This window comes from Orcinus orca, chromosome 3, assembly GCF_937001465.1.
Source record: "Orcinus orca chromosome 3, mOrcOrc1.1, whole genome shotgun sequence".
NCBI lineage: Eukaryota > Metazoa > Chordata > Mammalia > Artiodactyla > Delphinidae > Orcinus > Orcinus orca.
Window position 1 is genome coordinate 109,414,297 of NC_064561.1, and position 22,000 is coordinate 109,436,296.

General features: G+C 36.6%; 1 protein-coding gene across 11 annotated transcripts in view; it reads left to right on the plus strand.

The window, feature by feature from the left end:
- Nucleotides 1–22,000, plus strand: part of KIAA0825 (KIAA0825 ortholog) — a 402,948-nt gene that overhangs the window by 49,419 nt on the left and 331,529 nt on the right. For all 11 annotated transcript variants that reach the window (XM_033401054.2, XM_049708409.1, XM_049708413.1 and 8 more), the window contains one exon: nt 4,053–4,184. In XM_033401054.2, the coding sequence (XP_033256945.1) occupies nt 4,054–4,184 (131 nt within the window). In that variant the 5' untranslated portion in view covers nt 4,053. Of the gene's footprint in view, nt 1–4,052; nt 4,185–22,000 lie in introns of those variants that run through there.

Consider the following 22,000-nt stretch of genomic DNA (forward strand, 5'->3'; position numbering starts at 1 on the left):
GTTATTGTACTTTAAAAAGTTATAGTTCCCATCTTTGATTGATCGTGGATTAGGATAAGAAACTTCATTCATTATGTCAAATTATTATTGTGTCCCTGATGATGATTTATAGGGACATAAACAGAATAAAAAGCTATATCTTGATCCATAGCTTCATAGCCTCTTCCTTTTCCCCTTAGATTTTTTAAAGGTAATTCTATCTTTTTGAAATACCACTGAAGTATTTCCCAGATTACATTGGTCCCTCAATAATTTACTTTTCTGTTGTTGAGGTCATAGTTATGTTTCACTTAGAATATAGCAGTGATCTTTCTACTCGCTCCCTTTCTTATGGTCCTGTGCTTATTACTGTTCCTTGAGAGGAGAGACTGTTCAATCATTCAGTCTCTCTGCTCCTTCATGATGCCCAGCACAGTGTCAGACACACTGTGGGCCCACAAAATACATGTAAGGAAATGGGAAGTTTGGTGTCTGTGCTCATACTCATTCAGTGCGTGCTTCTTTCTCACCACAGTCCTGCAGGGATCACTGCCATCCTAATGGGAAAACTTCTAAATCCAAACTTTAGCGTCACTTACTACAGTCTGTACTCTCCCTCCTTTATTTCTCATGTTGGTCCTGTGCATCCCTATTCACTCAGGTTAATTTTCTCATCTTATTATAGTTGGCCCATCAAGTTTTCTATTATCCTATCACACAGCATCTTAAACTTTACTACCACTGTAACGGTGACTCTTGTTTCTCTTGTCCTTCACCACCTTGAAATCTTATCATACATATGGAAGCATCACAGATCTATGCCAGTCATATGAAAACTCTGAAGCATCATCGTTCTGGTACCCCATCATCGTTATCAAATGGCATTCCTTTATAATGACAGTCTTTGTATGTACTAATTAACTTCTCTACTGAGGTTAAATAGAGAAAATCATGCAACCATGTAGATTGGGAATCCTTCAAAATCATGGTCACCAACCCTATCTGAATGTTTGACCTGTTTCTGTCCATTATTGTTTTACCCCAGAGCTGATTTCAGTGAAGGACATAACACACACATTCAATATTGAAATGATACAAAACAACAGATTTCCTTTTAACAGCATTTGTAAGCACAGATACCACAAAACAATACAAAAAGTTTGGTGAAATGGTCAGTGGAGAGATATTTAGGAATTATGTAAGGTTTGAATCAGACTTTGAAAGAAATTGTAAATACAAATTGGCAAGAGAGAAGTTTTAAGGTTGGAAGATGTCTCAAATGAAGACATATAGAAAGTGTATTGGGTTAGCCAAAAAGTTCGTTTGGGGTTTTCCATAGCAGCTTACCAAAAACCCGAACGAACTTTTTGGCCAACCCAATAAAATGAGAGATCATACAAGTCCTGAGAGCAAAGCTAATTTCTTTGTTAACTACTTATCCTAATTATATATAAAATAAGTACTTATTGCAAAACATTGGAAAGTGCTAAATATGAAGAAGAAAATAAAAATCAACCATAGTCTATCCAGTCTGTCCAAAGATAACCATTTTAACATTTTGTTTAATATCATTTCTACATTCTACAATGTTTTATATGCAGTAACTGATTCATTTATCAAGAGTCCAGCAACCTCAAGTTTTAAAACCAAACAGGTCTGGGTTCGTACCCTACCCCCTAACACTGGGTAGCTATGTAACATGGACATGTTAGTTCATTTCTTTGGGCCCAAGTTCCCTCCCCTATACATGAGGATAATAACTGTTTTGTAGAGTTATTATGAAGATTAAGGAAGGTGATGTATATAAATTACCTTATACATAGTAGATATACAACAAATCATATTACTAGTTTGCTATTATATTTAAGCTGACTTCTACACATATTTTCTTTAGTTTGAATATGTGGAGTCTGAAGTAATGAGGCGTTACAATATCGACAAATTGGGGCAACTCTGAACAGAATATTGATAATATAATTTGTTTTATTACAGAGAAGCTGGCTATAAACAAAATATTTACTAAGTTTGAGTTCTCTACGAGAACCCTCAGCTATTCAAATCTTTCCATTATAAAACTGAAATTTTATTTTCTTGCAACAGTTTTTGAATATCTCATCACCTGAAAAGTTGAACTACCCAAAAAGATTCAAAAATATGCAAATACATAAACTGAATTCATTATTAGTAATATTGGCCATTAGGTTCAGAAATGACTGTTCTGATAATAGCTGTAAGTAGGTGAGCTACTGGAAAGATAGGAAGATATCAAACTCATTGGTATATGGAAATATTGAGGTTTTGGTGTCCTAAAGAAGTATAACTTCTGATGGACATATCATTTTCTACCACTTAGCTTATAGTTTCGGCAATTTTATTTTTTTGCCTGATTTCAAGTTAATGTTAATTATGGTATATTATAGGTAAATATTTGTTTTCAAATGAAAAATTAAACCTTTTATTGCAAAATATTTTTTAAAGGAGACTCCAAATGTATGAGGATTTTTAATTTATTTATTTATTTTTGGCTGTGTTGGGTCTTCGTTTCTGTGCGAGGGCTTTCTCTAGTTGCGGCAAGCGGGGGCCACTCTTCATCGTGGTGCGTGGGCCTCTCACTGTCACGGCCTCTCTTGTTGTGGAGCACAAGCTCCAGACATGCAGGCTCAGTAGTTGTGGCTCACGGGCCTAGTTGCTCCACGGCATGTGGGATCTTCCCAGATCAGGGCTCGAACCCGTGTCCCCTGCATTGGCAGGCAGATTCTCAACCACTGTGCCACCAGGGAAGCCCCTGTATGAGGATTTTGATATTTAAAAATGGTATATTGGAACTAATTGAATTTCAAATGACAAGTCTGGTGATACCATGGACTTCTATATTAAAATGTTTTAGTGGAATGTTTTCCTCTTAAAGTAATATCTCTTAGGAAGAATAAAAGCTGTATTCCAAAACAACTTCTTTGAAGTGCCAGATAGAAACTATGAGAACTCTTTAGCTGTTTTATTATATGATAATAAATTACCTACATTTATTAATAATTAAATAATTAAGGATGAGTGTGTCTATTAGTGTTGTAGCTTCTGCAAAACTTTTTAGATAATATTTCAAATATTTTGGGTGTATCCAAACTAAAACCACATTTTTCCAAGCCTTTTTCTTGTTAATATTTAGTCTATGTATATGTGTTATAATTTAATGTTTAAATTTCTCATTCATTTATACCATCAGTCATCAGATTAATATTTTATGTCAAAAAATAACGTACCTCTAAATAAAAAAAGTTTACACTCTGTCCCAACACTATCATTTTTAGTCTATCTCATTGCCCTGCTGTATTTGTTCTCATAGCACTTCTCGTCATGTAATCTTTTATAAAATATATCTGGTTATGTGTTTTTAAAATCTACCTCCCCCACTAGATCAAAAACACCATGAGGGCAGGGACTTTGACTTGTTGCAGCTGTATCCCCAGCTTCTTCAGCAGTGCCTGTTATATATCAAGCATTCAGTGAATACATATGGAATGAATGATTGAAGTTTTGGTAGTGGGAAAATGCTTGTCTCTAGAAGGAGTATTGTATTTAAGTTTTAGTCCAATGTCAGTACTTAGGTTGACAAGAGTGGTAGAAGAACGCAAGGGAAATTTTACCTTCTTCACATATAAAACAGGACTAGGGGATGAGACTAAAAAATTCTGAGTTTCCAATGACTAGGTCAATATGTTGACAAGAGTGGAGGGAAGTTGCTGAATTCTTGAAGCAACGACCCTTGTTCACACAGGTCCCTGAGGCTTCGGGATTTCCTTTGCAGATCTTGGTTACAGTGAGAAGCATCAGGATGCTTAGGTACTCTGACTTTTTTTCAGCTTTCAAACCACAGAGAAGTGTGAAAATTAGGTCACACCTCATGAAATTTAAATAATAAAACAATCTACCTAGATTAATAATACCCTACTTCTTCTACTGCTGTATTTTGCCTCTAAATGGGCATTATTATTTTGGAGTTAATATCACAACTTGAGGTGGGTTTTTTTCCTTTCATTTTGGGGAAACTGACATTTTTTATTCTTATTCCTCAGGATGGATTGGGGAGACGAATATTCCCATAATTCTTTTGACCTACATTGTTTGTTAAATTCATTTCCTGGAGACTTGGAGTTTAAGCAGATCTTCAATGACATTGATGAAAAGATAGAACAAAATGCCATAAGGTAAATATTGCTAATTTTAAAACAAGTTTGTTTAATGTTTCATTTACACGAACTTTTATCTTGTCTAATTTTAGTGTTTCCTGCTCTTAAGAAAATTTTAGGTTTTAATTATCATTAACTTTCCTGAAAAAGAATTAATTAGACCCTCCCCTCTAGAATATAACATGATTTTCCTTATCTGATTACTATAAATAAGGCTAAAAAATATAGGCATTGCCTTCAAATAGATAAAGTTTGTTGAATTACTCTTGTTGGGAGGAGGAAGTTTTCCTCTACCCTTCTAGGTTCTTTGGAGTAGTCTAAGAATTAAATTGACATGAGACAGATTAACAGAAGAAAATCAAACAAAAGTGTAATTACATGTATACATGGGAGAGAAACAGAAAAACTGAGTAGCTGGCCAAAATGGGCAAAATCCTCACCTTAACCATTCTCAGCTAAAGGCAAAAGAGGATGTTGAGGGTGGGTAGAGTGTCTTGGGAAGTTACCAGGAAAAGCACAGTAAACAAGGATAAGGTTGTTATGCAGATTTAAGTCAGTACCTTCTCCACTGATAAGAGTTTCTAGAGATCCTCCTCTGCCTGGTACAGTGAGGGAGACACCCTTACAAATGGAGATTTTCCTTATAAATGTGAATGTTTCTAACAAAAGGGTAGCTCGTGCTTGGTTTTCAGAGTGTTTACCATATGTGTGTTTCTTAGAAAACAACCAGCTTAAAATAATTTAATATGCCAAAGAGACATATTTTAGGGTGGCAAATTCTGCTCCCCTAAACTGTTCATGATTTCTTAGTTTGCCAGTATTGATGGCCTGCATTTTCACTAATAGGTTTAGAATTAAATATTCTCATTTGATGGATAAGCACAGACATTAAAATTTTGGAATTAAGGTATTAAAATAAAATCGTAGCATAAGGCCGTGGATTGCTTGAATTGCTGAAAGCAGAACATTAAATTATTTTTATGTAATGTTTGTCATTTTAAGTCTCCTCACTTACTTAAGAGGCTAGGGAGTCCACCTATGCAAGGTTAGTCTTTATCACCTACTCCAAAATTAGTGTTTCTAAACACTGGGGGAAGCAGGAACAGTTAAGCAGATTTCCATTAATACATATTCTCTGGTAGAAAGGACTCTGTCTTTATATGCATTTGGACCCTAGAGTCAGTTCACTTATTTCAGTCCTTTTGGTCAAAGATTCTAATAATTCATCTCATGTTGAAACTGTGTAACTCAGATTGGGATTGAACCCACGGGCCGGGACTTGAACCCAGCCTAAACCCAAATTGGGACTTGAACCCACGGTGTTTTAATTAGAATCACTCAACTCGTGTCTGGACTTACTGAGGCTCAGGTTCTTTGTCTCTCAGCGCAGAAGGAATTCAGCAAGAGGCAACAAGTAGATTTATTAATATAGGAAGCTTGTGAGAGATGCAAGTGGAAAGGTGAGGGGGCTCTGCCCCAAGGATTAAGTGGGCTACATTTTTATAATCAAAGGAAAGTGGGACTGGGGGAAAAGACCACCTTCTTCCTCATTCTTCCTCATCAGGCTTACATCACTACCTCCTCCTTCTTATCGGGCAGGAGAGTATTTGACCCATGAGGTCAAACTAGGACTGTCAGGGCACTTATTCAAATCAGCAGAAGGGTGGTAACATATACTAAAATATGTTGAATCATCTCAGCTTTCCATATAATGAGGGTCTCCTACTTTGGAATGTCACCTTTCCCTTAAATTCCTGTCCTTGGTCCTAAGGATCATTATCTTGTTGAACTCAACCAGCAGAATGCAGGCCTCATTTTTTCTCTTTCACTTAATGACCTGGGGTGTATCTCGTGCTTTTATTTATGACTTTATAGTTAAGCAAGCTTGCTTCTTCCACGACATTCCGATAGCTTTCTTGAGTGACTGTTAACTTACAGTGATCTCCCAAAGTTCCCTAGGTTTCCCTCTCTATCTATAATCCCCTACTGGGACTTCTACAACTACCTGTATAACTATCCTACTCTATCCCTATCAATGTGGGTTACAAATATGCACACCACAGTAAAAATTTCTATTATTGAATGACATATGGTATCTCCTTTTTGAAAACTTAAAATATAGTTATATTGGATTGTCAAAGGCACTGAACCAAGCAAGTGAAATTTTCTTGCAATTTTTTCCTCATGTTTAATATGAGAATACAGTTAATTTTTCATCATAACAATGGGCATAAATAACTTAAATTCAAAAGATAACCTATAATCCAATAAAAATTTAAAAAAACAAAACAAACAAAAAACCAAAAGGTAACATATTGTTGTGGAATTATAATTAAAAACAAAATCTCCTCCCATCCCAGAAACCCTCTCCACAAAGGCAAAAGAGAAAGAAAACACTTCTGTTATTCAGTAGGCATTAAACCAAACTGTAATAAGCATCCCAGGCGATCTGCTAAGAGATTGCAAAGACAGAAAGGAACCACGCACAGCCCTTTATATAGTCTAGTAGGTACACCCATTACATACATGTTCTCAAGATCGACAATAACTTATAGGAAAAAATGGGGCACGAGAGGATGGTCATGTCCCAGGTCTCGGGTGAGTTCCAAGTCCCTGGGACAGACCGTCAAGTGAGGGTCCTTGGCTTCACGCAGGAAAGAATTCAAGAGTTAGCCATAGTAAAGTGAAAGCAGGTTTATTTAGAGAGATACACACTCCATAGACAGAGTGTGGGCCCTCTCAGGAGGCGAGAGCAGCCCCAAAATATGGGGTGGTTAGTTTTTATGGGCTGGATAGTTTCATAGGCTAATCAGTGGGAGGATTATTACGGTATTTTGGGGAAGGGGTGGATATTTCCAGGAATTGGGCTACCGCCCACTTTTTGGCCTTTTATGGTTGGCCTCAGAACTGTTACGGCGCCTGTGGGTGTATCATTTAGTGTATGCTAATGTATTACAGTGAGTGTATAATGAGGCTCAAGGTCTACCAGAAGTCGAATCTTCTGCCATCTTAGGCCTAGTAGGTTCTAACTGGTTTTTGCGGTATCCTGTTTTTCTTAATGGTTGTATCATTCTTTTAGTGGTTGTGCTCTGCCCCCTTCCTTCCTGTCTCATAACTAGCCTTCAAATAGAGGATTTGAAAGCCCATTTTTCACACATGGTTCATCCTAACTTTACCATGATTAAAGAACACCTGTGTTAGCTAGTTGGCTTCATCCTGAGGAGAAGCAAACTTCTTATATCTTTATGACAAGAAGCAGTGTTGCAAATTGGATCAAGGCACCCCCTGAAGTTAGGCTCCTACTCTTCACAGGAACAGGGGTATAGGGGGGCTATCTCCTTTGGTGTTTGTATTTTGAAAAGATGATTCCCAGATTCTTGAGAAAGACAGTCCTGGCTGAGAAAGCTGACAAAAGGTCTATCTAGTCTTCTAAGGGATACATTTTAAAGAGATGAAAAAGTCCTTACATTTGCAAGTTTCTAAGGTAAATACTTTAAGAAATTGGAAACGAGGGAAACCTTTTCCCTTATTTTCAACAGGGAGAATTAAGCCTCTTAATTTTGCTTTGTATCTGCCCTTAATTTATATGTCTACGTGTGTGTGTGTCTTTTTAAAAAATAGCATATATATGAGACTTAACCACACTATAGTGTATATTATAATTTATATTGTATATGTAAATATAAAATCACTATATTAATCTTCAGAGTAATTATGTATTTATTTAATTTATATATACTATATATTTATATATTTCATGAAACAGTTTCTAACCCAAAGGAACTTATAAATGAAAAGAGTGTTAGCTTGAATAGATTAACAAGTCACTTATCTATATTCTAAAGATGGTTATTTTTTTCACTGATACTAAAAAATTCTTTTTAATTGAAGTATAGTTGATTTACAATGTTGTGTTAGTTTCAGATGTACAGCAAAGTGATTCAGTTATACATATATAGAGAGAAGTGGTTATATTAAAACAAATTTTAAATATTTTCTAAAAAGTAACCTTCTTTGTTCATAATGGCCTTGAGGCGCCATCAAAACAAGTCACTGAGGGACTTCCCTGGCAGTCCAGTGGTTAAGACTGTGCTTCCACTGCAGGAAGGATGGGTTCAATCCCTGGTCGGGGAACTAAGATCCCACATGCCGCAGGGCACGGCCAAAAAAAAAAAAAAAAAAGATAAAACAAACATACAAAGAAACAAGTCACTGAGCTCTGATGCTTTTGTTATAGACTGCTTCATTTTTATTTGCTAAACCATCTACAGTTAATTTCCTGTCCTACCTGGTCAATAAGAAATCATATTGAGAAGTAAAACAATGATTAAAATACTGTACTTTGTATTCATAAATTGTTATTTAGGTCAAAATTCAGATGTTAGTATTAAAAAGAAAATATGACATGGAATATAAGGATATAATTTTTAAATTAAAAATATTTTATTGCCCATATATTAAAACAAACCTAGAGCAAAACCACCTCAAGTGACCATTGATCTTCACAGGGGATAAAATAAGGGAGAGCTGTATGTGCTGTATGCTACATTTAGAATCAAGTCTATTTTTCATCAAATTCAATTATGTTTTTATTATACTCTAGAGAATAAACATAACAGTATAGAGTATATATATTTTTAAAAATAAAATACTGAATAATAACCATGTTTCAGAAGAGTGTAAATCATTTCTGCACTCATTTATTGCCTTCTAACAGAATAGCTTTTAGAAAATTGTATGTCATGGCGAATCAGTTATGCCACACTTACATTGCAGTAGTTGAATTACCCTTGGCATTTTTGTATTCTAACAGTTCTATTTATCTCTCAATGGTGTACATTGAATAAATAATGAACATCTGTATGATATGGCTTTTCCCAATACTTTTAAAGAAAAAAAATTAGTAATTCATTTTTAAATATGGTATTTTTCCTTACCCTTGAATTTTTAAAGTTGTATTTCTAGCAGTGACCCTGAATTCTAAGTGTGAATTCCTTCCCTCTTCTTAATATCATCAGATTTTATGAGCCACAGGGTCTTTTGCTTCCCAAAGCAGTGATTCACCAGAATGGACTAGAGTGCCCAGAGGTCACTGAACCTTCACCTGCCCTTCAAGAGAGGCTGTCATTCTCTCAGACCATTTTCACTTTTACATCCTCATTTCCATTCAAGTCAGAGCTAGGTGACTCTTAGGTCTGACAGTGGAAATCAGTGATGGTGAATCATTTAATTTTAACACATATCAACATTGGTAGCAGGAGGATAAATAACCTGCCAAAGAGGAATACTATGAATGTTGTATCCACAGACTCACTTCAGTAACTAAAAACCACATGTAGCACTGAAATCTTTTTTGAGCTGAATGGAACTTATTATTAGTTTAACACAGTATTGAGGTCTAGAAGTTCTCTTGGGCTTACAATATGGCATGAATGATTTTTCTCCTCTTAATGGTCAGTTGGATAGCTATAATTGCATCATTAAGAGTTTCTTTTGCCTATCTGTTTCTTAATTATAGACAATCTTTGTGTGTACCCCAGGATGTAAGTTTTGCTGGCACTGTGCAGGATTTCTACTTTTTTTTTTTTTTTTAATCTAAAGAAAGAACAAGAAGTGCTACCATGGATCATATTGTTTGTCTTGATCCAGGAGAGGTGGTGTCCGGGTGGTAGGGAAGGCATTAACTTTATATTGTGACAGAATATTGGATACCTGGTTTCTATAAATTTAACCATGCTCTCTGTTTCAAGGTGGCATATTGGACCACTTCCTCCTCATCATTTTCTGTCACCATTAGCTCCATTCAAATAATGTATGGTGCTCCAACTTCTTTCTCCACAGTCCTGTATTGTGTGCCCTCGATGCTTTCATTAGACGCTTTAGGACGCTGAGATAAGTAGCATAAAATGTGGGATCAGTAGTCCACTAGATGATTGTTAAGAGATTCTTTCAGGTAATGCATACATTTTAAGTGTTTGACAGGTTTTAAAAGTATAACTTTTATTTTTATGTGTGTTAGCTTTATCTACTTTTGGCCAAATAGGCATAAGACAATAAAGAATTATTGTTTGGGATATTCCTAAGGAATATTATTGTCATTATCTTTTCATGGGAAATAAGGAAAGGGAAGTAAGTGTCTTCCTATTTATAAACTGTTTTAATAACAAAAGTATGAATAATATTGTACTAAGAATCTAGACCTCATGAGGAGATTGAGCCAGCAATAGTCAGGCCACTACTCCCCATTGAGGGTCAGAGTTAATGGTCCAGGGGGAAGTAAGCTCCCCACCCCTGAGATACCAACAGAGGTGCCAGGTAAAGATAGCCCAGCTGTGAGGTCAAGAACAGAGGAGGAAACACTAAAAGGGGACTGAGCCCTGGTAAGGAGATGTGACTGCTGTGGCTGGCTCATCTTTCCTGTAGATGATTGATGCCTCGAGATCTAACCCAACCCTGACAGCTTTCCCTGGAAAAGAGTCTTGTCAAGGATTTAACAGAGTCAACACCTTGTCTTAAAAGGCTCACTAACACCACAGCATTTGCTAATCACAATCTTTATTCTAGAATCATGACTAAGAATACCTTTTTATGGAACTTGGGATGGAGCTGAGTTGGGGGCCTGCAAAATGGTATTCTTATTTCCTTTATTTCTGCTTTAAAGACCAGCTGTTCTTCATTATATTCTCATTACCTAAAACAGCCCTGGCAGAAAGTAGGCTAGAGGATGATCAATAAATGTGTTTGTTAGACATCTATTGTGTTTGCTTTAGCTTCAGCTAGTGTGAAGTTAGATGAGTAGAATGTGATAGTTTTCTTTTCCATTAAGTATTTTACATTATAAACATAATACATATTCAGGAAAAATTTCAGACGGTAGAGAAAGGCAGATATAAGGAAAAGTTGAGTATGGAAGGGCAGAGATGAGGAAAAGTTTTCTTACTCTTCTGACTCTCCTAGTCTTGGTCTTCAGAGGTACCCTATATTAGTGAATTACTGTATAACTATCCAGAAATGTTCTCTACATATAGATGTGTGTACCCAAGAATACATTCCCCTTTTTACACAAATGGGAATTTGTGTATATGCTGCAATTAGATTTTTTTAACTTAATGTATTTTAAAAATCTCTCCATAGAACAAGCCAATTCCCTCTTGATGAGCATTTACGTTATTTGCAGTCTTTCTGCTGTTACTGCACACACACATGCATATGTGTGTCCTTCCTTCCTTAGGAAAGTTTATGTGATGGTTTCTTAGAAGTTGTACAATTAGCTGTTATAAAATTGTTCCACAGAAGTGCTGCAGCTGTCTTCTCTCTTATCGGCAGTATATGAAACTGTATGCTCTATGTCCTGCCTCCTCACAATGTGACCATGTGTACTATTAAAACCCTCAGTTTGTAACTTGCAGTCAACTCTGTTGTCTGGCTTAGTGATTGAATTTATCGGGACAATGGAGATAAAGATGTAAATCAGATGTGTTCCCAGATCTCTTCTGATTTTCATTATTATTATTATTTTTTTGATTTTCATTATTATGTATGTTCTCCCTCTCTCTTCTTTTTTTTTTGTTTTTATCTCTTTCTCAGGAAGAGAATCAAGGAAATCATCACAGAGTAAATGCTGGTGCAGATTCCCTGCATTTCTCCTGATTTCAACTTGTGTGGTTTCATTGGGATAAGCCACATTCTGACTTTAGTAACTGTGCTGAATACGGAAGCTAGGCAAGCCTCCATAGAAAAAGAAAGCACGTTAACTTACCCTTGCTTGTCATGGGTATTAAACTGCCATGTCCTAATACCCCTATAGAACATTTCCGGGAAATGTTCTTTATGTTGTTAACACAGCCCTGTGCCACTTCCATGGAGCTCCCATCATCACTAGAGTCTAGGGAAAGGGATCCGAAGTCAGATGTAAATTTAAGAATGAAAACCGTGCCTTTGGATATGATGCCAGGCTCACTACAGTACTGCCAGGACTACCCGTCATTGACTGGAAGTTGGGGAGTATTTCACAATTGGTTGACTCTTTGGGGAGCGCTTCAGATTTTTTAGATTGGCACAGCCCTACACAGGGTCTGAACTTTCCTGAAGCAAACTGGACCATTCTAGAGCCTCTGTAAACTTTTGTGGTAAGGATTGGTGATGTAAAGCAACAAATAATGGAGGGTCCTAACTCTAAGGTTTCCTTTCATACTGTCTTCCTCAGAGAATAACTCCGAACAAAAGGAAGGTTGACAATAGATGGGAATCTTGGGAAGCTATTTCTGTAGTCCACATGAGAGATGATAAGATCCTGAGCCCTGTCTTTCACACTAGGAATGGAAAGGGGAAGATTAATTTGAGAAAGACTTAATGAGAGTGTTGTTAACAGGGTTTGGGGACAACGATGTTTTTTTCCTGAAAGTGTAGTTAAAACTTTTTGAAATAATCAAAACGTCTCTGAAATCGAAAATAGTTCAGCAAAAATATCTAATTTCTTACTACACTTTCATTAAAGTAGTTGTTTTATAAACCCTTTTCTCAGCCTTTTAAAAAATATTATCGAGAATTATCTTTGTCTCAGGAAAATAAGTTTTTATTTCATGGCTGACTTACGTTTTAATTACATACTAGTTTTTATACATAAGCCCTCTTCCCTAATAATTACTGTTAATTCCAAGGAATTTTAATAATCTCTTTAGATGAGCTAGACTTATCTGAAAACAAAAGAACTCTTATTTACCTCACAACTATTTCTTGGTGTTTTTAAACATATGATAGAATTGAAAAAGCCTTTTCCTTAGACTGAATTTATGTTGGTGAAAAGTATAAACAAGAGCACCAAAAGTGTAAAATCTTAAAAAAAAAATTTTAATGTTTACATTTCCTACACTGTAGAAATAGTCTTTAATCTCTGCCATTTTTGACACCTCTACCTTGATCTAAAAAAATAAGAATAAAAAGTCTAACCTATGAAAGCAAACCTATATGTTCTCTACAACCTTTACATCAAAGAAGTTCTAATAATTTTTACCAGTAGAACGTACATTTTTTTCTCTTTGAACTTTTCTGTGATGGAATAATAAAGACTATGTGTTTTCAATCTTGAAAGAGTTTTTACAGTCAGCTTAAGTGCCAAGATTTTATGTCATAATTATTCTCTTTTTCTCAGTTCCTCTTGCTGTCCTCAACTACACCAGCCCAATATTGATCATCTCTTGTGCTGTTGTTGATTAGTGCTGTCTGTTTAGTTATAGGCCATCTCTGTCCTTTTGGAGTAAGCTAGTGCATATATACATACACACATACATATATGCATAAATTTAGTTGTGACCAAAATAATAAATTCATGTTTTTTATCATCCAGATAAATATATTGATCATTTTAAAGTGACATGGATGTGAGATCAGATGATCAACAGTGAATTATCAGGGGTCAGGGATCAGGGACTTCTAAGCACAATGATTTCATTAGTTTTCTTAAAGCATCAATATCCTTGCATATAATCTCCTTTTCTACAGGAAGAAGCCTTTTCTACACCTCCCAGAGGCACATTGAACAGCTCCCTCCTGTTGTACTCTATTGTACTCACTTAGCACATCATACACACACCTCTTATCAAGTCTTACTGTAATGTAGTTATCCATTTACAGGCTTATCTCTCTCACTAGAAAGAATTCCTTTAGGAATGGGACCATGTCTTATTCATGTTTAGGCCCTTAGTATATATCACAGTGCCTACTACATATTCAGTATTCAGTTAATGTTTATCAAATATGCCTTCATTCAATAAGTAATTTGCACACTCAAAGAACCTAGGATTGAATGTTGAATGAGAAAATTACCACAGATATCCTTTTAAAAAGCATACTGCATGTTGCATCTTAAAAATGGTTTATAAATTGATTTACACACAGCCTCTTGGTAATGCATCCACTTGCACACACCATTAACTTGGATAATTCAGTCATTATAATTAAAGCACGTTGGGGTTCAAATTTATTAAGAAGTGTTGAGACATATGAAAAGGCATAAAGAGTACTATGATAAACATTCATGTGCCCACCATCCAGTATAAGGAAAACATTACCACTAGTGCTGAAACTCACTATGTGCATCTCCCCAGTCTCATCCCACTTCCACCCCACCCTGCATTTGGTGATGTTGCTCATTCCAGCACATTTCTTTTTTTTTTTTTTTTCAAATGTATGTATGAAAGTACGTATTTATTATTAAAGTATAGTTGATTTAAAATACTGTATTAGAGTAGAGGAACAAAGATGGCAGAGTAGAAGGACATGCTCTCGCTCCCTCTTGTGACAACACCAGAATCACAACCAGCTGCTGGACAATCATTGACAGGAAGACACTGGAACTCTCCAAAAAAGATACCCCACATCCAAAGACAAAGGAGAAACGACAATGAGACGGTAGGAGGGGCGCAATCACAGTAAAATCAAATCCCATAACTGCTGGGTGGGTGACTAACAGACTGGAGAACACTTATACCACAGAAGTCCACCTACTGGAGTGAAGGTTCTGAGCCCCACGTCAGGCTTCCCAACCTGGGGGTCCAGCAACGGGACGATGAATTCCTAGAGCATCAGACTTTGGAGCCTAGTGGGATTTGATTGCAGGACTTGGACAGGACTGGGGGAAACAGAGACTCCACTCTTGGAGGGCACACACAAAGTAGTGTGTGCATCGGGACCCAGGGGAAGGAGCAGTGACCCCAGGGGAGACTTAACCAGACCTACCTGCTAGTGTTGAAGGGTCTCCTGCAGAGGCGGGGGGTGGCTGTGGCTCACCATGGGGACAAGGACACTGGCAGCAGTAGTTCTGGGAAGTACTCCTTGGTGTGAACCCTCCCAGAGTCTGTCATTAGCCAACCAAAGAGCCCAGGTACGCGCCAGTGTTGGGTTGCCTCAGGCCAAACAACCAACAGGGAGGGAACCCAGCCCCATCCATTAACAGTCAAGCAGCTTAAAGTTTTACTGAGCTCTGCCCACCAGAGCAACAGTCAGCTCTACCCACCACCAGTCCCTCCCATCAGGAAACTTACACAAGCCTCTTAGATAGCCTCATCCACCAGAGGGCAGACAGCAGAAGCAAGAAGAACTACAATCCTGCAGCCTGTGGAACAAAAACCACATTCACAAAAAGATAGACAAGATGAAAAGACAGAGGGCTATGTACCAGATGAAGGAACAAGATAAAACCCCAGAAAAACAACTAAATGAAGTGGAGATAGGCAACCTTCCAGAAACAGAATTCAGAATAATGATAGTGAACATGATCCAGTTCCTGGGAAAAAGAATGGAGGCAAAGATCGAGAAGATGCAAGAAATGTTTAAAAAAGACCTAGAAGAATTAACAAACAAACAGGGATGAACAATACAATAACTGAAATGAAAAATACACTAGAAGGAATCAATAGCAGAATAACAAAAGCGAGGCAGAAGAATGGGTAAGTGACCTGGAGGACAGAATGGTGAAATTCACTGCTGCAGAACAGAATAAAGAAAAAAGAATGAAAAGAAATGAAGACAGCCTAAGAGACCTCTGGGACAACATTAAATGCAACAACATTCGTGTTATAGGGGTCCCAGAAGGAGAAGAGAGAGAGAAAGGACCAGAGAAAATATTTGAAGAGATTATAGTTGACAACTTCCCTAACATGGGAAAGGAAATAGCCACCCAAGTCCAGGAAGCACAGCGAGTCCCATACAGGATAAACCCAGGGAGAAACACGCCAAGACACACAGTAATCAAACTGGCAAAAATTAAAGACAAAGAAAAATTATTGAAAGCAGCAAGGGAAAAACGACAAATAACATACAAGGGAACTCCCATAAGGTTAACAGCTGATTTCTCAGCAGAAACTCTACAAGCCACAAGGGAGTGGCACGACATACTTAAAGTGATGAAAGGGAAGAACCTACAACCAAGATTACTCTACCCAGCAAGGATCTCATTCAGGTTCGATGGAGAAATCAAAAGCTTTACAGACAAGCAAAAGCTAAGAGAATTCAGTACCACCAAACCAGCTCTACAACAAATGCTAAAGGAACTTCTCTAAGTGGGAAACACAAGAGAAGAAAAGGACCTACAAAAACAAACCCAAAACAATTCAGAAAATGGTAATAGTAACATACATATCGATAATTAACTTAAATGTGAATGGATTAAATGCTCCAAGCAAAAGACACAGACTCGCTGAATGGATACAAAAACAAGACCCATATATATGCTGTCTACAAGAGACCTACTTCAGACCTAGGGACACATACAGACTGAAAGTGAGGGGGTGGAAAAAGATATTCCATGCAAATGGAAATCAAAATAAAGCTGGAGTAGCAATACTCATATCAGATAAAATAGACTTTAAAATAAAGAATGTTAGAAAAGACACGGAAGGACACTGCATAATGATCAAGGGATCAATCCAAGAAGATAGAACAATTGCAGATATATATGGACCCAACATAGGAGCACTTCAATACATAAGGCAACTGCTAACAGCTATAAAAGAGGAAATCCACAGTAACACAATAATAGTGGGGGACTTTTACACCAATGGACAGATCATCCAAAATGAAAATAAATAAGGAAACACAAGCTTTAAATGACACAATAGACCAGATAGATTTAATTGATATTTATAGGACATTCCATCCAAAAAAAGCAGATTACACTTTCTTCTCAAGTGCACATGGAACATTCTCCAGAATAGATCACATCTTGGGTCACAAATCAAGCCTCAGTAAATTTAAGAAAATTGAAAGCGTATCAAGTATCTTTTCTGACCACAACGCTATGAGATTAGAGATGAATAACAGGAAAAAGAACGTAAAAAACACAAACACATGGAGGCTAAACAATACGTTACTAAATAACCAAGAGATCACTGAAGAAATCGAAGAGGAAATCAAAAAATACCTAGAGATAAATGTCAATGAAAACACGACGATCCAAAACCTATGGGATGCAGCAAAAGCAGTTCTAAGAGGGAATCTTATAGCTATACAAGCCTACGTCAAGAAACAAGAAAAATCTCAAGTAAACAATCTAACCTTACACCTAAAGGAAATAGAGAAAGAAGAACAAACAATACCGAAAGTTAGCAGAAGGAAAGAAATCATAAAGATCAGAGCAGAAATAAATGAAATAGAAACAAAGAAAACAATAGCAAAGATCAATAAAACTAAAAGCTGGTTCTTTGAGAAGGTAAACAGAATTGATAAACCATTAGCCAGACTCATCAAGAAAAAGAGAGAGAGGGGCTTCCCTGGTGGCTCAGCAGTTGAGAGTCCGCCTGCCAATGCAGGGGACACAGGTTTGTGCCCCGGTCTGGGAAGATCCCACATGCCGTGGAGTGCCTAGGCCCCTGAGCCATGGCCGCTGAGCCTGTGCGTCCGGAGCCTATGCTCCTCAACGGGAGAGGCCACAACAGTGAGAGGCCCGCGTACCACAGGGAAAAAAAAAAAAAAAAGAGGGAGAGGACTCAAATCAATAAAATTAGAAATGAAAAAGGAGAAGTTACAACAGACACCGCAGAAATACAAAGCATCCTAAGAGACAACTACAAGCAATTCTATGCCAATAAAATGGACAACCTGGAAGAAATGGATAAATTCTTAGAAAGGTATCACTTTCCAAGACTGAACCAGGAAGAAATAGAAAATATGAACAGACCAATCACAAGTAATGAAATTGAAACTGTGATTAAAAATCTTCCAACAAACAAAAGTCCAGGACCAGATGGCTTCACACATGAATTCTATCAAACATTTAGAGAAGAGGTAACACCCATCCTTCTCAAACTCTTCCAAAAAATTGCAGAGGAAGGAACACTCCCAAACTCATTCTATGAGGCCACCATCACCCTGATACGCAAACCAGACAAAGGTACTACAAAAAAAGAAAATTACAGACCAGTATCACTGATGAATATAGATGCAAAAATCCTCAACAAAATACTAGCAAACAGAATCCAACAGCACATTAAAAGGATCATACACCATGATCAAGTGGGATTTATCCCAGGGATGAAGGATTCTTCAGTACATGCAAATCAATCAATGTGATACACCGTATTAACAAATTGAAGAATAAAAACCATATGATCATCTTAATAGATGCAGAAAAAGCTTTTGACAAAATTAAACACCCATTTATAATAAAAACTCTCCAGAAAGTGGGCATAGAGGGAACCTACCTCAACATAATAAAGGCTATATACAACAAACCCACAGCAAACATCCTTCTCATGGTGAAAAACTGAAAGCATTTCCTCTAAGATCAGGAACAAGACAAGGATGTCCACTGTCACCACTGTTATTCAACATAGTTTTGGAAGTCCTACCCACGGCTATCAGAGAAGAAAAAGAAATAAAAGGAATCCAAATTTGAAAAGCAGAAGTAAAGCTGTCACTGTTTGCAGATGACATGATACTATACATACAGAATCCTAAAAATGCCACCAGAAAACGACTAGAGCTAATCAATGAATTTGGTAAAGTTGCAGGATACAAAATTAATACACAGAAATCTCTTGCATTCCTATATACTAATGATGAAAAATCTGAAAGAGAAATTAAGAAAACACTCCCATTTACCACTGCAAGAAAAAGAATAAAATACCTAGGAATAAACCTACCTAGGGAGACAAAAGACCTGAATGCAGAAAACTATAAGACACTGATGAAAGAAATTAAAGATGATACCAACAGATGAAAAGGTATACCATGTTCTTGGATTGGAAGAATCAATATTGTGAAAATGACTATGCTACCCAAAGCAATCTACAGATTCAATGCAATCCCTATCAAATTACCAATGGTATTTTTTATGGAACTAGAACAAAAAATCTTAAAATTTGTATGGAGACACAGAAGACCCCAAATAGCCAAAGCAGTCTTGAGGGAAAAAGGAGCTGGAGGAATCAGACTCCTTGACTTCAGACTATACTACAAAGCTACAGTAATCAAGACAATATGGTACTGGCACAAAAACAGAAACATAGATCAATGGAACAAGATAGAAAGCCCAGCGATAAACCACGCACCTATGGTCAACTAATCTATGACAAAGGAGACAAAGATATACAATGGAGAAAAGACAGTGTCTTCAATAAGTGGTGCTGGGAAAACTGGACAGCTACATGTAAAAGAATGAAATCAGAACACTCCCTAACACCATACACAAAAATAAACTCAAGATGGAGTAAAGACCTAAATGTAAGACCGGACACTGTAAAACTCTTAGTGGAAAGCATAGGAAGAACACTCTTTGACATAAATCACAGCAAGATCTTTTTTGATCCACCTCCTAGAGTAATGGAAATAAAAACAAAAATAAACAAATGGGGCCTAATGAAACTTCAAAGCTTTTGCACAGAAAAGGAAACCATAAATAAGACAAAAAGACAACCCTGAGAATGGGAGAAAATATTTGCAAATGAATCAACGGACAAAGGATTAATCTCCAAAATATATAAAGAGCTCATGCAGCTGAATATTAAACAAACAATCCAATCCAAAAATAGGCAGAAGACCTAAATAGACATTTCTCCTAAGAAGACATACAGATGGCCAAGAAGCACATGAAAAGCTGCTCAACATCACTAATTATTAGAGAAATGCAAATCAAAACTACAATGAGGTATCACCTCACACCAGTTAGAATGGGCATCATCAGAAAAGCTACAAATAACAAATGCTGTAGAGGATGTGGAGAAAAGGGAACCCTCTTGTACTGTTGGTGGGAATGTAAATTGATACAGCCACTATGCAGATCAGTATGGAGGTCGCTTAAAAAACTAAAAATAGAATTATCATATGATCCAGCAATCCCACTACTGGGCATATACCCTGAGAAAACCATAATTCAAAAAGACACATGCACCCCAATGTTCATTGCAGCACTATTTACAATAGCCAGGTCATGGAAGCAACCTAAATGCCCATCGACAGACAAATGGATAAAGAAGTTGTGGTACATATAAACAATGGAATATTACTCAGCCATAAAAAGGAACAAAATTGAGTCATTTGTTGAGACATGGATGGATCTAGAGACTCTTACTTCACAGAGTGAAGTAAGTCAGAAAGAGAAAAACAAATATCATATATTAACGCATGTATGTGGAACCTAGAAGAATGGTACAGATGAACGGGTTTGCAGGGCGCAAGGTGAGACACAGATGTAGAGAACAGACGTATGGACACCAGGGGAGGAAAGCCATGGTAGGGGTGGGGATGGTGGTGTGCTGAATTGGGCTATTGGGATTGACATGTATACACTGATGTGTATAAAATTGATGACTAATAAGAACCTGCAGTATAAAAAAAAATTAAAATTCAAAAATTAAAATAAAATACTGTATTAATTTCAGATGTACATCACAGTGATTCAGCATTTTTATAGATTGTACTCCTTTTTCCAGCACGGTTCTTTATACTTTTACTACATATTTTTATAATCCTGAACAACATGTAGGATCATATGGCATGTTTTCAAACTACTGAATGGTTTGTATTCATTTATACCTTTTTCCCTCTCAACATTACATTTGTTAGATTCATCTATGTTGATAACTGTATTTCTAGTTTATTTTCATGACTATTTCACTGAATGAATATAACTATTCTCCTATTGATGGAAATTTAGGGTATTTTCAGTGGTTTTAATATTACAAATAAACTTAAGAATATGCTTTTAGAAAGTCCTTGCTAAGCCAACTAATGGTGTAAATTTGGGAATTTAAACTGTTTAGGGCAGAGATTCTACATCTACATTAGACTTTTGACATTTTTGGTTAATGAATGTGCTAACTGGATTTCTATTTGCCGAATTACCTTGGTTATATTTTTACGACTGACCTTGTTTCTAAAGAAAATTAGAAGCAACTTACAGTAAAACAGAAAACACTTAAACCAGAATAAAGAGAAGTATCATGTTATTTCTGAAAAGCTAGATCAAGATCCTGCATCATTTAAGTCTGAGTATATATATAGACCTCCTCCCACCCAAGATCACCATCTCCATCAGCAATGTTACTACACACATATGAAAATAATATGTTACCTTTTCGATGTTGAAAATTAATTTTTAAATTAATTTTGACCTCAGTTAAAGAAGATAAATTGCCAAACTGATATTCATCTTAAATTTTGAAAGTATTCACTTTGAATAATAATCAGGCGATAAATCTCTAGACTTCAGACTTTTAAAGCAAGATGTATAGACAGTGGTGAATGGCAGAATGACAAGATATTTAGCCACATAAAAACAGCATCAGGTACAGGTGAATTCTGTCATTTTAAAACTTGTGACAAAATGGTTTAAAAGCCAGCTCAACTGTCTTAGTTTGTATCAATGAGGGAGGTCCTCTGAAATGCAACTGCTCAATCCCTTTATCAGTGTTTGGACAAATTACTAAAATATCTAGCTCTCTGAAGGCTTTACTCTATTTATAAGTTGTAGTTATTGGCCTCTACCCAGATTCACATGTTAGAGATTAGCCTAAAAGCTGAGTCTTGATTGAAATAGATTTAGGTAAACTAACGGCTGAGCCTTTCCAGTTCACATTGCTGTAATCTATTAGGTTTGACTGAGTGAGACACAGGAGGATGCTATAATAAAAACCTTTGATAACCAGTCCCTAGAGTCAAGGTATGTGCTTTGGGCATCGTGTTTCTCCGTCCATAGAAGTGCTTACGTAAATTAAGAAAATATATGCCAATCTGTGTCAGACGTAGAACTGGTATTCCTGAGTAAGACTGTCTCATCAGGAAACTGAGTGGCCTGTGGCCTAAGGAGGTATTGTTTTTCTTGCAAGTTCTTTGTTTTC